This window comes from Symphalangus syndactylus, chromosome 4 (assembly GCF_028878055.3).
Source record: "Symphalangus syndactylus isolate Jambi chromosome 4, NHGRI_mSymSyn1-v2.1_pri, whole genome shotgun sequence".
Taxonomy (NCBI): domain Eukaryota; kingdom Metazoa; phylum Chordata; class Mammalia; order Primates; family Hylobatidae; genus Symphalangus; species Symphalangus syndactylus.
In genome coordinates, this window is record NC_072426.2 from 102,014,425 (window position 1) to 102,034,994 (window position 20,570).

Sequence of the window (20,570 nt, forward strand, 5' to 3'; positions counted from 1 at the left end):
CAGAAAAAAACAAAACAAAACTGGGGATATTACTACTGGTTGACCTTACAGAGATAAAAAGGATAAGAGAATACCGTGGGCTGGGTGTGGTGGCTCATGCCTGTAATCCCAGCACTTTGTGAGGCCGAGGCAAGTGGATCACAAGGTCAGGAGTTCGAGACCAGCTTGGCCAATATGGTGAAACCCGTCTCTACTAAAAATACAAAAATTAGCTGGGCATGGTGGTAGGCACCTGTAGTCCCAGCTACTCAGGAGGCTGAGGCAGGAAAATCACTTGAGCCCGGGAAGTGGACGTCACAGTGAGCCGAGATCATGCCACTACACTTCAGCCTGGGCGACAGAGTAAGAGTCTCTCAAAAAAAAAAAAAAAAAGAAAAAAAAGAAAAAGAAAAAGGAAAAAAAAACCCAAAAATTAACACCCAGCCTGGGCAACATGGTGAGACCACGTCTCTACTAAAAATCCAAAAAATTAGCCAGGCATGGTGGTACTTGCCTGTAGTCTTAGCTACTTGGGAGGCTGAGGTGGGAGGATTGCCTGAACCCAGGAGGTTGAAGCTGCAGTGAGCCATGACCATGCCACTGCACTCCAGCCTGGGTGACAGAGCAAGACCCTGTCTCAAAAAAATAAAAACTAAAAAAGAATTAACACCAATCCTTCTCAAATTCTTCCACAAAAATTGAAGATGAAGGAATTTTTTTTTTTTTTTTTGGATATGGAGTCTCACTCTGTCGCCCAGGCTGGAGTGCAGTGGTGCAATCTCGGCTCACTGCAACCTCTACCAGCTATACCACTCTTAGTTAAATATCAAAAGTATTGAAAACACATATTGTATGCCCATGTTTATAGCAGTATTATTCATGATAGCCAAAAAGTGGGATTCTCAACAAAAGACTGGATAAACAAGTATCCAACAACAAATGACTAGATAAACACATACAATGGAATATAAATATTCAACCACAAAAAGGAATGAAATTTTGATTTATGCTGCTACATGGATGGACTTTGAAAACACTATGCTTAATGAAATAAGGTTGACACAGAAGGATAAATATTATACGATCCCACTTATATGGAGTACCTAGAATAGTCAAATTTATAGACAGAAAGTAGAATAGAGGTTACTAGGGGCTGTAGGGAGGGGTAGAGGGGTAGTTTTTATTTAATAGGTACAGTTTTTGATGGAGATGATGAAAAATTTGGAGTCAGATAGTGGTGATGATTACAGAATATTGTGATTATATTTAATGCCAATTAATTATACACTTATGAATAGTGTTTAAAATGTTAAATATTATGTTAGGTATATTTTTACCACACATGTACACACAAAAACTCCTAAAATTCTTTTTTATTTCATTAGCAAAATCTTTAAGTATTAGTTGTAACTGTCAGGCTCTTAGTGACAAATACAAGATTTCCAAAATTTTTATTTTTGCTTGAAAGCTCAAATTTTATCATTGGAAAAAACAGTTGTTTGCCTTGACATTAAAAATTCATTTTTTTTATCGCTGGGCACAGTGGCTCACGCCTGTAATTCCAGCACTTTGGGAGGCTGAGGCGGGCAGATCACGAGGTCAAGGGATCGAGACCATCCTGGCCAACATGGTGAAACCCCATCTCTACCAAAAATACAAAAATTAGTTGGGTGTGGTGGCAGGCACCTGTAGTCCCAGCTACTCAGGAGGCTGAGGCAGGAGAATCGCTTGAACCCGGGAGGTGGAGGTTGCAGTGAGCCGAGATGGCATCACTGCACTCCAGCCTGGCAACAGAGCGACACTCTGTCTCAAAACAAAAAACAAAAAACAAAAACTTTTTTTCATTTTCAAGGAAATGAGAGATAATAAAGTCTGAGTAACCATAGTTTGTTGGTTGTTCTTTTAGTTAAACATGAAAAAAGTTGCTAGTTTGCCTTATAACTTAATCACACAAGTGCTTTGCTTTAAGAAAACGATTGTAGCTTTTTTTTTTTTTTTGAGATGGAGTTTTGCTCATCACCTAGGCTGGAGTGCAATGGCGTGATCTCTGCTCACTGCAACCTCCGCCGCCCGGGTTCAAGTGAGTTTCCTGCCTCAGCCTCCCGAGTAGCTGGGATTACAGGTACATGCCACCGTGTCCAGCTAATTTTTGTATTTTTTATAGAGACAGGGTTTCACCATGTTGGCCAGGCTGGTCTCGAACTCCTGACCTCAGGTGATCCGCCCGCCTCGGCCTCCCAAAGTGCTGGGATTACAGGTGTGAGCCCACCACACCCAGCCCCATTGTAATTTAATATGCTGCAAAGATGCTTTGTGCTTTCTTCTCATTTTTAAAAAATTGTAAAAAATGTATAACATGAAATTTACCATCTTAACAGTTCTTAAGTGTACAACTCAGTAGTGTTCAGTATCTTCACATTGTCGTGAAACAGATCTCCAGAACATTTTCATCTTGCAAAACAAGCTTGCATTTCATGTTTGTCACACACAAAAAGATATGTACTCATGAGTGAGATTTTATAAAGTTAATTTTTTGGCTTTATCAAGGATATTTTTAAGTTGAAACTGGAATTGTTTTATTTTTTCTAATTGCAAGTGCATAACAATGAAGAATGCAGTCACAAGTAAGTAAAGTTTGGTGCCACTGCCTCAATTCACATCAGTTTTACACACCATTGCTTCTGTACCTTCAGTAGAAAGGTCAACACAGAGGCAAGGGCCAACAATGTCTTCTTATTTTGAAATCAGTTTTGACTTCGTAGACTTTCTAGAAGGTTCTTAGGAACCTTCCAACAGTCCACAGACCACTTTGAGAACCACTGATTTAGATAAATGTTTTAGGAAGATGACTTTGGTGGCAGGATAGAGAAGGGACACTTGGAAAAACAAAGAGACTGGTTAATTCAAGTGAAAGAAGAGGAAGATCTAAATTTGAATTTAGGTCTAAATTTGAATTTGAGTGCAGATGAGAAGGAAAAGACAGATTTAGGAGATAGATCAAAAGTGGAATTGATTTAGAGAATTGCAGGTTCTGTCTTACTTTTGATGCCTTTAGAAAAAAAGAAAATTGCAGGTATGTCTTTGAGATAATGAAATTATTGCCCATCTTTGTGCCAGATTTTACCCCTAATCTCCATGTATTCAATTTACATCACTAACCTAAATTATTCAAGATAAATTGAAAGTTTCCACATAATAAAAAACTAATCTAAATTAATAATGATTTGGAGGAGGAATGAGCTATTCAGTTATCTGCTTCTGCTTAAACTATGTTAGCTTGAGAGTTTATGACCATGCTTTTTATCAGCTTCTGAATTTATATATGTGTATTGAACATAAGTAGCACTATATGCAGATCTGTATGTCATTAATTTAGGAGAGTTTTAGGGACTACTGTCTTTTCCACTGCTTAGACCCCCAATAATGAAAAAAAAGTACAAATTGGTTCATATACTTGGTTCTTGATTTTTCATTTTGAAGGCTTTTTTCCCCTTCCTCAAACAGCACTTCAAATGCTTCACCTTCAGAAGGCGCACCACTAGCAGGAAGTTATGGATGTACTCCTCGTTCATTCCCAAAGTTCCAGCATCCTTCTCATGAACTTTTGAAGGAAAATGGGTTTACGCAACAAGTGTACCACAAGTATCGTCGAAGATGCCTAAGTGGTAAGATGCTTGTCCTTTATCTATCTAATATATTTAAAATTAAAATATAATTCTAAAAAATTTAAATGTTGTCATTTAATATCAGGTTAAGATATTCTTTTATTGTTAGACTATAGTTTTACTTTAAGTAAACATGTTTACATATATTATTTATTCATGTACTTTATAACTTAGACACATTAGGAAATAAAAATTAATATACTCGGCCGAGCATGGTGGCTCATGCCAGTAATCTCAGCACTTTGGGAGGCCGAGGCATGCAGATCACTTGAGGTCAGGAGTATGAGACCAGCCTGGCCAACATAGTGAAACTCCATCTCTACTAAAAATACAAAAGTTATCTCGGTGTGATGGCAGGCGCCTGTAATCCCAGCTACCCAGGAGATTGAGGCAGGAGAATTGCTGGGACCTGGGAGGCAGAGGTTGCGGTGAGCCAAAATCGTGCCATTGCACTCCAGCCTGGGCGACAGAGTGAGACTCTGTCTCAAAAAAAGAAAAAAAAATTTAATATACTCTTCTTGTAACTATTGAGAGATATTTATTATTTAAGCAGTGCGTCAAAAAATGGGTTAGAATTTGTCAACTATTTCAGCAGTCCTCAATCTTTTTGGCACCAGGGACCTGTTTCATGGAAGACAATTTTTCCGTGGGGGATGGTTTTGGATAAAACTGTTCCACCTCAGATCATCAGGCATTAGATTCTCTTAAGGAGTGTCCAGTCTAGATCCCTCACATGTGCAGTTCACAGTAGGGTACCAGTCTGTGGCCTGGGGGTTGGAGATCCCCACTCTATTTAGAAGAAACCTAAATACATTTTGAGGATTAATATGGTTGAGCTTTCTTCATTTTATATATAACATCTGCTGTCTTGTCTTTAAAAAGTATGTTTAATTAAATAATATTTTATTTAACTTTTTTCAGAGAGAAAACGCTTGGGAATTGGTCAGTCCCAAGAAATGAATACCCTCTTTCGTTTCTGGTCCTTTTTCCTCAGAGATCACTTCAATAAAAAAATGTATGAGGAATTTAGACAACTTGCTTGGGAAGATGCAAAAGGAAATTACAGGTCAGATATTTTCTTTTACACTTCGAGGGAGTTTCATTATTTTTCTTTTTTTCTTTACCCAGGTAGATCCGACAGGGGAGTTTTTAGAAAATAATTTTAAAAACTAGTACTGAAGTAGCCTGATTTTGAACTGTGAAAGTAGCACAATATAACTAGAGGGAGAGCTGTATTAGTTTTCTATTTCTGCATTGCAAATTACCCCAAAACTCTATAGGTTAAAACAATAAACATTTGTTAGTTCACAGCTTCAAAGAGTTGAGACTCCAGGAACTGCTTAGCTGGGTGGTTCTGGCTTATGGTTTCTCATGAGCTTGCAGCCAAGATGTTGAAGTGGGCTGTGGTCTCTGAAGACTTGGCCTGGGCTGGAGGATCTTTTTCAAGCTCATTCACATGGCTGTTGGCAGGAGGCTTCAGTTCTTTGCCACATTGACCTTCCCTAGGGCATTTTGCAATATGGTTTCACCCTGAATGAGTAGAGCTTCCAAAATGGAAGCCTCAGTATTTTATACAACCTGCACTTGGAAGTGGCATACCATTATTTCTGCCATATTGTATTGTCCATACAGACCAGTCCTGGCACAGTATAGGAGGGTACTACACAAGGTTGTTAATACCAAGAGATGGGATCATGAGGAACCATCTTAGAGGCTGGCAGAAGGGCTGAATGAAATTACAAAACTTTTCTCTCCCATGCTCCCACCATTACAGACTTCCCTTGCATGTACATATACATACCCCAACTGATATGTGCTTAGAGCCAACCCAGTTCTTAAGATTCTTTGAGAAAAGAAAAAGCAAGGCCTCTCACAATATGTCCTTTGACTCACCTTGTCTAATTTTTTCCCCGCTAGTCCTCTAGTACTCTGGGCAACAGTGGTACTGAACTACATATTCTTCAAATGAACCAAGCTCTCTAGCCTCTGGACATCTGTGCATGTTCTTAACTTTGCTTCTACTTCTCTTCGTCCTCCCTGTGCTTTTCTAAACCTATTCTTTTTGTCCCAGCTTAGACCTTGCTTCCTTCAGAAATGTTCACGGAAAGTCTTGAGAGTGCCTGTAGGGCTGAGTGAGGGCAGACCAAGAGGGTAAGAAGGAACATGGCATGGACTCATGAAGGCTATTTATTCATGGGGAAAAGGAGAAAGGAACAAGAGATGGAGAGAAGGGAAAAAGATGATTTTTCATTCAATCATATTTACCTAAACTTACCCTTCTTTAAGTTCTGAAAATGGATTCCTCTTGTAAATATCAAATAAGAATATATTGTTTACCAGATATTGTGATCTTTGAGAAGAATACAAGGTGCTACAAATACATTTTTCTGATTAAAAACACAAAAATTTCTTTGCGTTGACTTATGTATAATAAACAAAGCCCGTTTAATTTTTATCTGTTATCTATATCAGGAACAGCAGATCCATGGCAGGTATTTTTCTTTTTCCTCTGTCTATTACTGATATCGCTAATCAATCCCAGTTATGTTTTATGTTCTTTCTTACCCCACTTTTAAGATTTATACTCTTCCTTATGACTTTAATAGCTATTGCCAGTTTACCAGAGTTGGCATAAAAGGCAAAATTTGCCATTCCAAATCTCATTGTTCTTATTCAAACTGTGGTTTGCTACCTATTCGTCAATTGTAAAATCAATTTAGTGGTTCTAACATGCTTTAAAAAATACAGTAGAAAATACCAGACTGCACTGAGCATAGTAATTCATACATATGAATTTAATTCATACCCATTTACATACAAATTTAAGAACTGTTTTGCAAAACATATATCTTTTTATGTACACACATATAGAGAAGTGCATATTGATTTAGTTATAAGGTAAAATATTTTTCATAGTATTGGACCTAGTCAGAAAAGTTTGAAAGCCATTGTTTTAATTGATCTCAGACTATTTTGCTATTTATGCAATTTCTGTTTGTTCCTTAAGACTTTCTAATAACTTCTCTGAATCCATTTCCACCCAAGTCTAGGTCGGGAGTTCCTCTTCTGTGTTCCTGTACACACAACTCTGTGTATGTTTCTAATACCTTTGTAATACAGTTTCCTACCTTTGGTTCTGTTTCTGCAGTATTTATTAGCAGACTGTATTAGCTACTTCTAGACACTAGACCGTATTAGCTACTTCTTAGGAAGTAGTGGTTAAGCACCTGAAGTCCTTGAAATCAGGACTATGTTTGAGTCCCAGCCATTAATTTACTGTGGCCTTGGCAGATCATAATCCCACCAGGCTTTAGGTTCTTTATAAAAAGTAGGTTAAGCCAGGCATGGTGGCTCACACCTGTAATCCCTGCACTTTGGGAGGCCGAGGCAGGCAAATCACTGAGGCCAGGAGTTCGAGACTAGCCTGGCCAACATGGCAAAACCCCATCTCTTCTAAAAATTAGCTTGGCGTGGTGGCCTGCGCTTATAGCTGCTTGGGAGGCTGAAACATGAGAACTGCTTGAGCCTGGGAGGAGGAGGTTGCAGTGAGCCAAGGTTGCGCTACTGCACTTCAGTCTGGGCGACAGAATAAGACTCTGTCTCAACAGAAAAAAGGTTAAATTATGATAGATACTCTCTCATGGGGTTATTGTGAAGATTACACAAGGCATTTAAAGGGCTTAACACATTAACTTATGTATAGTAAGTGCTGGATAAATGATTCCCTCTCTCCCTCCCTGCTTTCCTCCCTCCCTCCCTCACTCCCTCCCTCCCTTCCTCCCTCCCTTCCTTCCTTTCTTTGTTTTTTTGAGACAAAGTCACACTGCTGCCTAGGCTGGAGTGCAGTGTCACGATCTCGGCTCACTGCAACCTCTGCCTCCTGGGTTCAAGCAATTCTTCCGCCTTAGTCTCGCAAGTAGCGGGCATCACAGGTGCCCACCACCACACCCGGCTAATTTTTGTATTTTTAGTAGAAATGGGGTTTTACCATATTGGCCAGGCTGGTCTTGAACGCCTGACCTCAAGTGATCCACCCACCTTGGCCTCCCAAAGTGCTAGGATTATAGGCATGAGCCACTGTGGCCGGCCAGATGATTATTGTTATTAGGGAATTGTTACTAATTCTGTCCATTGGTTGAAAGTAGTAATAATGTGATTTCAGGAAGGAGGGAGAGAGCTAACATCGCTTGCATCTCTTCAATGTGCTAGCTCTGGTCTAGAGGGTTTACAAATATCTATTTTTGAAAAATAGGATCTAATTGACTCAATTTTCAGTGATATAATTACAAGCCCATGATTCAAATATAGTTGTTTCTGGTTCTAAGCCTCTAGGTTTTCTACTCCTCTGAGCTGTCTTGCAGTAAGTGGTAAATGAGTAAATGACAATTGAGAAGGCTGATCATTTGCCTCAGTCCTTCACTCCAGCAGTTATGCTGCATATTTGGGTTGTGTTATTAATGTCATACTTTTGGTATTTGGAATAGTTTGCTAAGAAATAAGAGTAAAAATCCAAATATTGCCTATTCAATATAAATGTTGTATTGTTATCCTTTATCAATAATCTTAAGAATTTCTATATTCCTCTAAAATATGATTTACTTGATAAAAAACAAAAACTTACTTCTCCAGAAATAAAGAGAGATACTGAGGCTTCACCTCAAAGATTCTGATTTTGGGTACAAAAAAAAAATGGTTGGAAAGAATGAACAAGACCTACTATTTGATAGCATAATAGGGTGACTATAGTCAATGGTAGCTTAATTGTACACTTTTAAATGGTTTCAAGAGGCTGGGAGTGGTGGCTCACGCCTGTAATCCCAGCACTTTGGGAGGCCACGGTAGGTGGATCACCTGAGGTCAGGAGTTCAAGACCAGCCTGGCCAACATGGTGAAACCCCGTCTCTACTAAAAGTACAAAAATTAGCCAGACGTGGTGGCAGGCGCCTGTAATCCCAGCTACTTGGGAGGCTGAGGCAGGAGAATCACTTGAACCCAGGAGGTGGAGGTTGCAGTGAGCCGAGATTGTGCCACTGCACTCCATCCTGGGCAACAAGAGTAAAACTCTGTCTCCAAAAAAAAAAAAAAATTAAAATTAAAAAATAAATAAAATGGCTTAAAGAGTGTAATTGAGTTGTTTGTAACTCAAAGGATAAATGCTTGAGGGGATGGATACTCCATTCCCCATGATATGCTTATCTCACATTGCATGCCTGTATCAAAACATGTCATGTGCCCCATAAATAATATAAGCACCCACTGTGTACCCACAAAAATTTTAAAAATTAAAAAAAAAGATCCCGATTCCATTGGTTTGGAGCAGAGCCTTGGCATCAGTATTTTTTAAAAGCTCCCTAGATGATTATAATATGTAGCTAAGATTGAGAACAACTGATGTCGGTATAATATGATCCCATAAGAGGAACATCAAAGCAAGTTTATCATTCTGAACTGTGGTTCCTTTAGTCTTTGATCTCCTTAGACTTCAGTCATGCAAGCTCAACCAGTAGCATCACTTAAGGCTATGGGAGTCAAGGGCTCAGGTTAGTGTATAAGTGTGTAGTTGGCAGTCCTGCATTTCTCTTGTTGGCTTGCCAGACCATCACTCTTCGTCTTGTAAATAAGCTGGTTACAAAAGAGACACACAATCACATACCCTGCTTCCTGTGACTGACAGCCAGTTAACATTATGTTAGCAGAACGAAGAGGTTGTAACCTTTCTGTTGAGGTACCCAGAATGACTTAGGATTCTAACTTAGGAGTGTTTTAATTGTGGTATCTTTTAGTTGAGTCAGCTAGACAAGGTCTTTTTGCTGCCATCTTACAGCCTTGTTTCACTCTCATGGGTTCTGCTCATCAGCTGTGGTTGAAGGTTGAGCCTATATAGTTTGCTGATCTACTGAGCAGAACTCCTAGATTCTCTAGATAGTTACAGACAGAAACAAGGAAATTTGTTTTCTCATTTACGTAGTGATTATAGCTCTATTAGCAATATATCTACTATTAATTGTACTTTATAATGAAAGCAGGGAGGCTCTCTTAACCATTTAATTATGTTTGTACCATTATAGTTGAATGGGATAACCACACCTGGGATCTAGGGCACAGCCGTATGGTCTTTATCTTCCTAGAGTAAAGCTTACATTCAAGAGTATTTATTTAATACTGTGTTAGATTTTAGTTTGGGGAAAATCTAACACGTCCCCAATTTATCACTAAATCTTTTGGCCAGTTCTTCAGAAATACCAGGGAGAGATATTGTGTGCATCTAAAGAGGTCATACTGAACTGTCCAAGGGCTGTCTCTCATGCAGCAGGTTCTCAGTATACCTTCATGATGTGCTATGGCTGAGTCAACAAAAATAGCAAAGCCAGCTATGGATTACTAACTACCAGTTCAGTTAAAAATCTGCATACCGGCTGGGCGAAGTGACTCACACCTGTAATCCCAGCACTTTGCGAGGCCGAGGCAGATGGATCACCTGAGGTCAGGAGTTTTGAGACCAGCCTGGCCAACATGGTGAAACCCCGTCTCTACTAAAAATAAAAAAAACTAGCCGGGCGTGGTGGTGGGCACCTGTAATCCCAGCTACTCAGGAGGCTGAGGCAGGAGAATAGCTTGAACCAGGGAGGCGGAGGTTGCAGTGAGCCGAGGTCGCACCATTGCACTCCAGCTTGAGCAACAAGAGCGAGACTGTCTCAAAAAAAAATTTAAAAATCTGAATGCTAAAATTTTATTTTTTGTTTAGGATTATTTGTGCCATGTTTGCTTATATTGATGTTACTAACTATAGAGATATTGTATTTTATTATAAACCTTCTATTTTCTCTTTATAGGTATGGGTTAGAATGTCTGTTCAGGTTTTATAGTTACGGACTGGAAAAAAAATTCAGGCGAGAAATTTTTCAGGATTTCCAAGAAGAAACCAAAAAAGACTACGAATCTGGTAACAATAACATCAGAAAACTTGTGCTCTAATTGGAAATTGTAAACCTGAGTCTGTCAGTAAATAGGGAGGGAGTTCATAGTTTTTTTCTTCAGGGCAAACCATTTAAGATCTTCATGCTATTATTGTGTTTCGTGATGAAGGATGGGGCACCAGGTAGTAAGAAGGCCCTTCCTGGGAGGTGTTGGAAAGTAACTACTCTCAAGTCTTTCTTTTATGGAGGTATATTTTGTCATTATCCCTTTGACAAACATGGCTACTCACTGATGTTCCATTACGTGAAAATTCTATGCAACATCAGCAGGTAAGCTTGGAAAGGCAGAAATAGCACAGTGCTTGAGTGCAGGCTGTGGGCCAGACTGCTAGGTCCAAATTCCCTTTCCACTATTCAGAAGCTATGTGACTGTGGGTAAATTGCCTACCCTTGCTAGCCTCAGTTTTCTCATCTGTAACATATATGAGAACACCCATGTTTTGGGTTGTTTATGGTTCAGATTAGTTTGATGCATAATAAAGCACTTAATCCTTGTTACATAGCAAATGCTCAATAAATATTAGCTGCCATTATTGGTTAATTCATTACATGTCTTATTCTCAAGATCTAGAGTAAGCATATATTGGAAGATAAATTGTTTATTGCTGATAGGATTATATTTAATGTGAATAATTTTTAAAATTTCATATAATTTATAATGTATGTTCTTCTTTGTTATTAGGTCAGCTGTATGGACTAGAAAAGTTTTGGGCTTATTTGAAATATTCTCAATCTAAGACACAGTCTATTGACCCAAAACTTCAGGAATACCTCTGTAGTTTTAAGAGGTTAGAAGACTTCCGTGTTGATGTAAGTTTTAAGTCATTTCCTCTATTCTTTTTATTATCCATATGTTTCAGTCTCTTATCAGTGACTTTTTAAGCTTTAATTTTGTAATTTTTATTTTTTAACTTTTTAGTTTTAAAATTAAACTTTGAAATAGATATAAAAATAGTTCAGAGAATTCCTATATACTCTGTTCACTCAGATTTCACAAATGTTAACATCTTGTATTACCACAGTGCAATTGTTAATTCAATTTAATTTTCATATGCTGCTATAATTAAACATTTTCTAGATTTATTAATTTTTATCTGATATGCTAATTTATCACTAGTAATGTGAAAACTTTTCATTTTTTAATGATCTTTTATCTATATAATTTCTGTAACATGTGCTGATATGGATTTAGGGTACCTGCATAATAAAATTAAAGAGAGAATGTTGTGTGCATGTGTGCAAGCGCAAGAGTGGTGTCTTTTAGTTGAGTCAGCTAGACAAGGTCTTTTTGCTGCCATCTTATGACAATGTCCACTCTCATGGGTTCTTCTCATCACCTTTGGTTGAAGGTTGAACTTATATAGGCTTTATCAATTTGATTTCAAGAGGAAAAGAAAAGCATTAAAAAATGTCATGAGGCCGGGCGCGGTGGCTCACGCTTGTAATCCCAGCACTTTGGGAGGCCGAGGCAGGCGAATCACGAGGTCAGGAGATCGAGACCACGGTGAAACCCTGTCTCTACTAAAAATATAAAAAAATCAGCCGGGCGTGGTGGCGGGCGCCTGTAGTCCCAGCTACTCGGAGAGGCTGAGGCAGGAGAATGGCGTGAGCCCGGGAGGCGGAGCTTGCAGTGAGCCGAGATCGCGCCACTGCACTCCAGCCTGGGCGGCAGAGCGAGACTCCGCCTCAAAAAAAAAAAAAAAATGTCATGAATGTAAGAAGATAAAGGAAAAGGAGGAAGAAGATAAATAAAAAATAAAGGAAAAAGGCTGGGCGTGGTGGCTCACACCTGTAATTCCAGCACTTTGGGAGGCCGAGGCAGGTGGATCACTTGATGCCAGGAGTTCAAGACCAGCTGGTCAACATGGCAAAACTCTGTCTCTACTAAAAATACAAAAATTAGCTGGGTGTGATGGTGCACGTGTGTAATCCCTGCTACTCAGGGGGCTGAGGTGCAAGAATTGCTTGAACCTGGGAGGTGGAGGTTGCAGGAGATTGTGCCACTGCACTCCAGCCTAGGCAACAGAATGAGAATCTGTCTCAAAAAAAAAAAAAAAAAAGAAGAAAGGAAGAAGAAAAATTTTAAATTTAAAAATAGGAAAGTAAAAGGAAGGCTAGGTTCATCATCTCTGCTTTGTGTTGTAATTTGTCTTGTGGTTTTGTGTAAATGGACTTGATGACCCACGGATAGGGTTAATAAAAGTGCCTGTCTCTGGAATTAAGAGCTATTTTTCTAGAGTGGCCTAGCCAGTTCTGTCACAAAGACATCCTTGCTCTATATTTCAGACTCTTGCCCCATCTGAACATAAGCTAAGAATTCAGGCCTCCTTTAAGTACAACAGAAGATGGGATGAGAAGGTTACTATCTTAATTTAGCTCCACGTAAAAATACTAGTTCATTGGTGTCCAGTTCTGGGCTCCCAAATCTTGGTAACTGGAAAGGCCTAAAAAGCTGACTTTTTTTTTAATGCAGGATGCCTTTTCACTGGGTACTTAAACGTTTGAAGATGTTTAAATTTGGTATCATCAATAATATTCTCCAGTCTCCTTATCACAGGAATTCTAGATAAACCTTCGAACTTGCTGATGATAATTTAACTTGGCATCTCTTTTATTCCCCTACTGCTTTCCTTTATCTGTTATTTAAACATTTTCACTTAAGCAAGCCTGGAATAGGAGTTTAGGATTGAGAAAGAGACTGAAGGTACAAATCCTTTACAGTTGACGAAATTGAATAAAGAAGGCAAATAGCCTCGCTGAAACATTTTCTTGGAGCCATGGAACCCAGCCTTATACCTATGCCCGATCAGATCGCTCAGGCCCTAAAACATGAGAGAAGCTTAATAAACATATGTTGAGGCCAGGCGTGGTGGCTCACACCTGTAATCTCAGCACTTTGGGAGGCCAAGGTGGGTGGATCGCCTGAGCTCAGGAGTTTGAGACCACCCAGGGCAACATGGTGAAACCCCGTCTCTACTAAAAACACAAAAAAATTAACCGGGTGTGGTGGCTTGCGCCTCTAGTCCCAGCTACTTGGGAGGCTGAGGCAGGAGAATCGCTTGAGCCCCAAAGGCAAAGGTTCCAGTGAGTCAAGATCGCGCCACTGCACATCAGCTTGGGCTACAGAGTGAGACTGTCTCAAAACAAAAACAAAACAAAAACAAAAACAAAAACAGAAAAACACTAGGGCTACAGAGTGAGACTCCGTCTCAGAAACAAAAAACAAAAACAAAAACCACAAACATATGTTGAGTAAAAGAATGAGCAAATACTAGTAGGCTGATTTAGTTAGGAAGGAAATTTAAGTTTAGTACCTTAAGTTGCTGTTAAGTTTTTGTTATACTAATAAAATCTGTGAGGCGGCAGAATGGCGTGAACCCGGGAGGCGGAGCTTGCAGTGAGCCGAGATTGCGCCACTGCACTCCAGCCTGGGCAACAGCGAGACTCCGTCTCAAAAAAAAAAAAAAAAAAAAATTCTGCTGAAGTGTCCATTTAACTTACTTTTTTGGGGAAAAGTCTAGCCTTAGATTCTGAAGGGAGGAAAAACAGTAAAATTGTCAACGGTGTTGTCTTTCATCATTTGCAGCCCCCTATTAGTGAGGAATTTGGAAGAAAAAGACATTCCTCTACTTCTGGTGAGGAGAGTAATCGTCATAGACTTCCACCTAATTCCTCTACAAAGCCACCAAATGCTGCTAAACCTACATCTACCAGTGAGCGTCAGGTACCAATAAACTCTCCCAGAAGGAATACTTCAACGGAGTCCAGTGACAATTCATATTGAACAGTGCTGCCTGTGTCCTGTGGTCTCAAGAAATGGTGAAATGCCTGAGAAATAGACTCTTATGAAAGTTCTTTGTCCTTGAAGTCAACATTTACATCAGTATTTATTTGGGGAAAATCTTCTGGTGTTTAATTGTGATAATCAGAAAGAAGAAAAAGAAAGAAAAGTGGTAGCGTTTTTTCTAACAAGATAAATTCTAAAAATGTTTTCCCTGATTTCACAAACAAGGATAGTCTTGGTGACCTTTTGTAGAGATCCTCTAGTAATGTATTTTGATCTCAGATTTCTTTTTCAAAGCCATGGTTTTACAAAAACAGCATTCCTTAAATATATTTAAAAACAATACAAGGAATGCCTAACATTTCAGCTCATACTTCTTAAAGAAGATATAGTATGTTGTATTCTTCTCTTCTATAGAGCTTTCTTAAAGAATCCACAATCCAATTACCCCACTGTCAATTCATATTTGAACTTACCAAAAACAAAGGAGGATTACGTATATATTTTTTAAATTCAAAAAAGAATATGAAATTATACATTTAGTATTCCTTTGAGACATATAGTTTAAAGAAAACTTTTTTTAAAACAAAAGTGGGAATATATAGTAAGATTGTAGTTACAATGAGTATATGCACTTTTGATGCTAGGTTTTGCTTTTCTCCCCCCAGTCATATCTCATGATTTCCATAGTTGTTGTATTGGTGTGGAGTTTTCTGAATTGGCATAAGCTGATTACATATTAGAGGTTTATTTTTATGATTCTATATAAACGTGCACAAGTAATTTAAAACCTGCGTTGGGATTGGTTGGAATATTGTCCTAAATTAATTAAATCTTGCACTGTTTTGAATGCATCTGCTATTTATACATCTGCAAGTGGGTATGTCGTAAGGAGTCAGATTATCTTTAATTTAAAATGAATACTTAGTTTTACCTTTTTGTTTATTTTTTAATTTTGTTTTGTTTTTATAAGTGTTTTCAAGAGTTATAGCAAATTGATTTCTAATTTTTATTGCTATTACAACTGATGTAAATGATAGTTTCAGTTTTTGTGAGATTTAAAAAAAGCACTTATTCTGAATTTTTTGAATTGATTTTTAATTATTTTTATTTAGAATATAGTTGAAAAGCTGTAATATTCAGTTTTGCTAGTAAAAGACCATTTTTTTTGTGAATGAAGTTTCAATTATAAACTTACATCCACTTTATTGAGCACTACATAATTTACAGATATTTTGTTGTATTGGCAAAAGCAAGTGGTTTCCATATGCTAAATTAATTGTATTTTCTTTTTGAGCAGATTGGATGTCTTGTTCTTATAAATTATAATATTGAAATACATATAATCTTTGGATGGATGGGCTGTTGATTTGTAAATAGGTTTTCATTAAGTTATTTCTCATGATAAGTAATAGTTAGCAGTTTTATAATTACTATTTGGAGGGTCATTTTGATGCTTTAAATTGCAGAAATAGTCAAATTTGAATATTCAGAAAATAAATTTATTTAGATATATTGTAAAGAGGGTGCAAAACAAGCAATGGGTTAGAATAATAGATCTTCAAGTCTTTTCTTAAATAGGGTATGTAGTTCCAGCTTTTCAGTGAGAAATTTCCAAACCGTGCTTATTAGCTTTAAATGGTCTCTTGAAATGATCATAAATTTTTCTCAGTATCCTTTTTGTGTTGAACACATACATCTGAAACCTGTATTTAACCAGATATTTCTACTCAACTGAATATACAAGTGTAAATTTGATTGGAAAATTGTATATTATAAATGAAAATATAATAATCAAGAGTTTTGTGGTTTGTATTAGTAGTTTTATCATATTTTTATTATAAAAGTAATACATGTACATTAGGAAATTTAGAAAAGCACAAAGAAGAAAATAAAGTACTTGTTATAAAAAGAAGAAAAACCAAAATTGGTGTCAGGCTATATATAGTGTTATAACCTGCATTTTTCACTTAATGGAGTTGAACATCTTCTGATGTCATTAATATTTCTCATTATTATTTTTTTTAATTGTAGAGATGGGGTTTCACCATGTTGACCAGGCTGATCTTGAACTCCTGGTCTCAAGTGATCCACCTTCCTCGGCCTCCTAAAGTGCCTGAATTACAGGCATGATGAGCCACCATGCCCAGCCAGTGATGTCATTAATATTTCTATTTCATGGCTTTTACTAGTTACATAGTATTCCAGTATGTGAATATGCCGAGTTTACTTAGCTAACTGCTGACTGTTGATCTTTGGCTGTGGCTAGGTTTTGGCTGTTACAAACAACAATTAATAGTCCGGGCATGGTGGCTCATGCCTGTAATCCCAGCACTTTGGGAGGCTGAGGCGAGTGGATCACTAGAGATCAGGAGTGTGAGACCAGCCTGGCCAACATGATGAAGCCCCATCTCTACTAAAAATACAAAAAACTAGCTGGGCATGGTGGTGCATGTCTGTAATCCCAGTTACTGGGGAAGCTGAGACAGGAGAATCGCTTGAACCCAAGAGGCAGAGAGGTTGCAATGAGCCGAGTACGTGCCACTGCACTCCAGCCTGGGCGACAGAGTGAGACTCCATCTCAAAAAAAGAAAAAACAAAAACCAAACAAACAACAATGAATAGTATCCTTACAGATAAATCTTTGTGTGTAAAAGAGTTACTGTCAAGAACTCCTAGAAGCTGGAATTCTAAGTAAAAACGTGTCTCCATTTAAGACCCTCTAGGAAGGTTGCGCAGTTTACATTTTTATCAACAACGTCTGCTTCCCTACATCTGTATCAACACCAATTATGATAAATCTTTCTCTTTAGACTGATAAGCAAAAAATCATTTAAATCTCTCTTTTTTTTTTTTGAGATGGAGCTTTGCTCTTTTTGCCCAGGCTGGAGTGCAATGACACAATCTCGGTTCACTGCAACCTCTGCCTTCCAGATCCAAGAGATTCTCCTGCCTCAGCCTTCCGAGTAGCTGGGACTACAGGCGTGCACCACTATGCCCGGCTCATTTTGTATTTTTAGTTGAGATGGGGTTTCACCATGTTGGCTAGGCTGGTCTTGAACTCCTGACCTCAGGTGATCCACCTTGGCCTCCCAAAGTGCTGGGATTACAGGTGTGAGCCACTGCACCTGGCCACTAAATCTCATTATTAATGTCACCATTTTAATCAGGTCACTAATGAGCGATAATTTTTATTGCTTATTAACCACATTGTTTGTAGATTGCTTGAAAATACCCCTTACGTTTTCCTTTTGGAGTGATTATCTCTTTCTGATAAATTTATGGAGCATTTTTACTTATCAAGAATATTAAGCCTTTGCTTTCTAATTCTGCTTATGTATGTTTGACATGATATGTACATTTTTGGGGTAAAATTTTATTTATTTATTTTTTTTTTGAGACGGAGTCTCGCTCTCTCACCCAGGCTGGACTGCAGTGGCGCGATCTCGGCTCACTGCAAGCTCCGCCTCCCGGGTTCACGCCATTCTCCCGCCTCAGCCTCTCCGAGTAGCTGGGACTACAGGCGCCCGCCACCACGCCCGGCTAATTTTTTGTATTTTTAGTAGAGATGCGGTTTCACCGTGGTCTCGATCTCCTGACCTCGTGATCCACCCACCTCGGCCTCCCAAAGTGCTGGGATTACAAGCGTGAGCCACCGCGCCCGGCCAAAATTTTAAAAAACTATACCCCTTAAAGAAATTCTGAATGTATAGCTCAAGCAAATAAAAGCACTGCTATTTAATGAAAAGAAAAACATTATTGACTATAAATCTAAATGGCCCTACCCAAAATTTATGAAAGTCCCTACAGACCTTAGGGCTTCCTTTTTTATTATTTTGCACAATTTTCAATATCATAAAAAAGGCAATGCTAAAAATGTTATTCAAACTCCTCCTCCTCCTTTTTTTTTTTTTTTTGAGACGGAGTCTGGCTCTGTTGCCCAGGCTGGAGTGCAGTGGCGCAATCTCGGCTCTCTGCAAGCTCCGCCTCCCAGGTTCACGCCATTCTCCCGCCTCAGCCTCCGAGTAGCTGGGACTACAGGCGCCCACCACCATGCCCTGCTAATTTTTTGTATTTTTAGTAGAGACGGGGTTTCACCGTGGTCTCGATCTCCTGACCTCGTGATCCGCCTGCCTCGGCCTCCCAAAGTGCTGGGATTACAAGCATGAGCCACCGCGCCCGGCCTTCCTCCTCCTCCTTTTAAGAGAATAGTTGAAGCTGTCTTTGACATTCTCTATACTAAAAGGAATTAGGAAGAGAGTTATGTTTTTAAAGTGGTATTATTTTAGTTTTAAAATTTATTTTATTTATTTTTTTGAGACGGAGTTTCGCTCTTGTTGCCCAGGCTGGAGTGCAATGGCACAATCTCGGCTCACTGTAACCTCTGTCTCCCAGGTTCAAGCAATTCTCCTGCCTCAGCTTCCTGAGTAGCTGGGATTACAGGCATGTGCCACCATGCCTGGCTAATTTTGTATTTTTAATAGAGACAGGGTTTCTTCATGTTGGTCAGGGTGGTCTCAAACTCCTGACCTCAGGTGATCCACCCACCTCAGCCTCCCAAAGTGCTGGGATTACAGATGTGAGCCACTGCGCCTGGCTAGATTTTATTTTTTAAACTTATGTTAGTTTGGAACTCCACTCTGACATTCTGTATGCTTCTTGCCATTTTACAAAGCAGTGTCACCACTTTCCTTTGTGTGCTTAATCTTTTCCTTCAACTAATTTCTTGGCTTTTATGAAACTACTTATTATTTTTATTTTATTCTTGCATAGGAGGCTGATCCAATAGAGTAATACCTAATTATATCACTATGAGATGGCAGAATGGAATGTCAGATCTGTAGACTTTTGACAGGAAAGTATGTGTGTGTTTTTGAGACCTCTTACTCCATCTTGTGGTGATATCATATAATTATATCAATTACTGTTGCATTCCTAATAGTCATATGTGTGTCTCACAACTCATTACGTGGTTAGGCATTGCCCTAGTTATTGGTAAATTTGCATTAGTTATTTGGTTATTAGTAAATATATATGATAACATTAAGACTTGTGTATAGTTAAAAATGGAAATAGTATTGCTTTGGTATTGTCCTTTCACTTAAGAGTTTGAAGTACTTCATTAGCGTTATTTTTTTATTAACTCTTGAGATGTGAACAAAGCAAGCAGATTTTAAGGTATATCTCCTGGCTAACCTAAGCCGTGTAGTTAAGTCACACAGCAAGTTAATGAATGGATCCTGCCTAAAACATGATAAACTTAAAACTAGATGTTAATCTTGTAACTAGAACAAAGTGTTATCACACAACTAGTTGAATGGCTGAGCTAGGGTTTGAACTCCAGTAGTCTGGCTTCAGAGCCCAGGCTCTTCATCTTAACCAGATTGTTCTTTAACAGCGTGAAATAGAACACAGAACCCCTGACTTTCGAATTCAACTGCAATGATTCTTAAGTATTATAAATCAAGATTGGATTCTTGTGGTTAAGACTGCATTTTTTTTGATGATAGGCATCCTCTGCAGTAATGGAGGGTCTAATGGAATATTTAAAAACATACATTATGTGATAAATGATTTACAATATATGGTAAATCTTTTGGGAGGAAATTATGATTAGGAAACAAGTATCATCCATGTGTTTAAATGTTTTCCTAGAATTAGGTAAAATGCAAATGAAACTGAGCATTTTATTTAGAATTTGCTTAGAAATTTTGCATTCGTTTATTTAGGGTTATTATTGACAACTGAAGATTCTGAACTGTTCGGCTTGAAGGAAATATCCCACAAGGTTAATTGATAGGAATCAATTTTGACTTTACACTCTGTGCCAGTTTTCTGAGTTCTTTACAATAAGCCTGTTTTTTCCTTGCAAATTAAGAAATAATTTGGTTAATAGAATGGTTTCTAACAATATACTGCGCATATTAGCTTCAATAAATTCTAGAAACCAGAATGTGCTGCTATTGTTTTGTTTTTTTCCAGATAGTGTTCCAAGTCTACAAAATTGAGTACCTTTCTCCATGTGTTTTAAGATTCATTAGACTTTTATTGTAACACAAACATTATCACAGTACTGTAATGCTTAATGTTAACCTTTTCTGGTTTCCAGTTGAATGCCTTTAAGTATAATCTGAGGTGAGACTTATTTTAATGAGTCAATGGATG

The 20,570-nt window shown here is 38.3% G+C and overlaps 1 protein-coding gene across 5 annotated transcripts in view; it reads left to right on the forward strand.

Annotated features, from left to right (window-relative positions):
• LARP1B (La ribonucleoprotein 1B) overlaps positions 1-19,214 on the forward strand; it is a 151,073-nt gene extending 131,859 nt beyond the window's left edge. For 3 of the 5 annotated variants that reach the window (XM_063637514.1, XM_055275853.2, XM_055275852.2), the window contains 5 exons: positions 3,484-3,644; positions 4,566-4,710; positions 10,478-10,587; positions 11,304-11,431; positions 14,208-16,209. In XM_063637514.1, the coding sequence (XP_063493584.1) occupies positions 3,484-3,644; positions 4,566-4,710; positions 10,478-10,587; positions 11,304-11,431; positions 14,208-14,405 (742 nt within the window). In that variant the 3' untranslated portion in view covers positions 14,406-16,209. Of the gene's footprint in view, positions 1-3,483; positions 3,645-4,565; positions 4,711-10,477; positions 10,588-11,303; positions 11,432-14,207; positions 16,210-19,178 lie in introns of those variants that run through there. The other 2 variants (XM_063637513.1, XR_008657243.2) reach the window with 2 other exon arrangements.
• Positions 19,215-20,570: the final 1,356 nt, after the last annotated feature.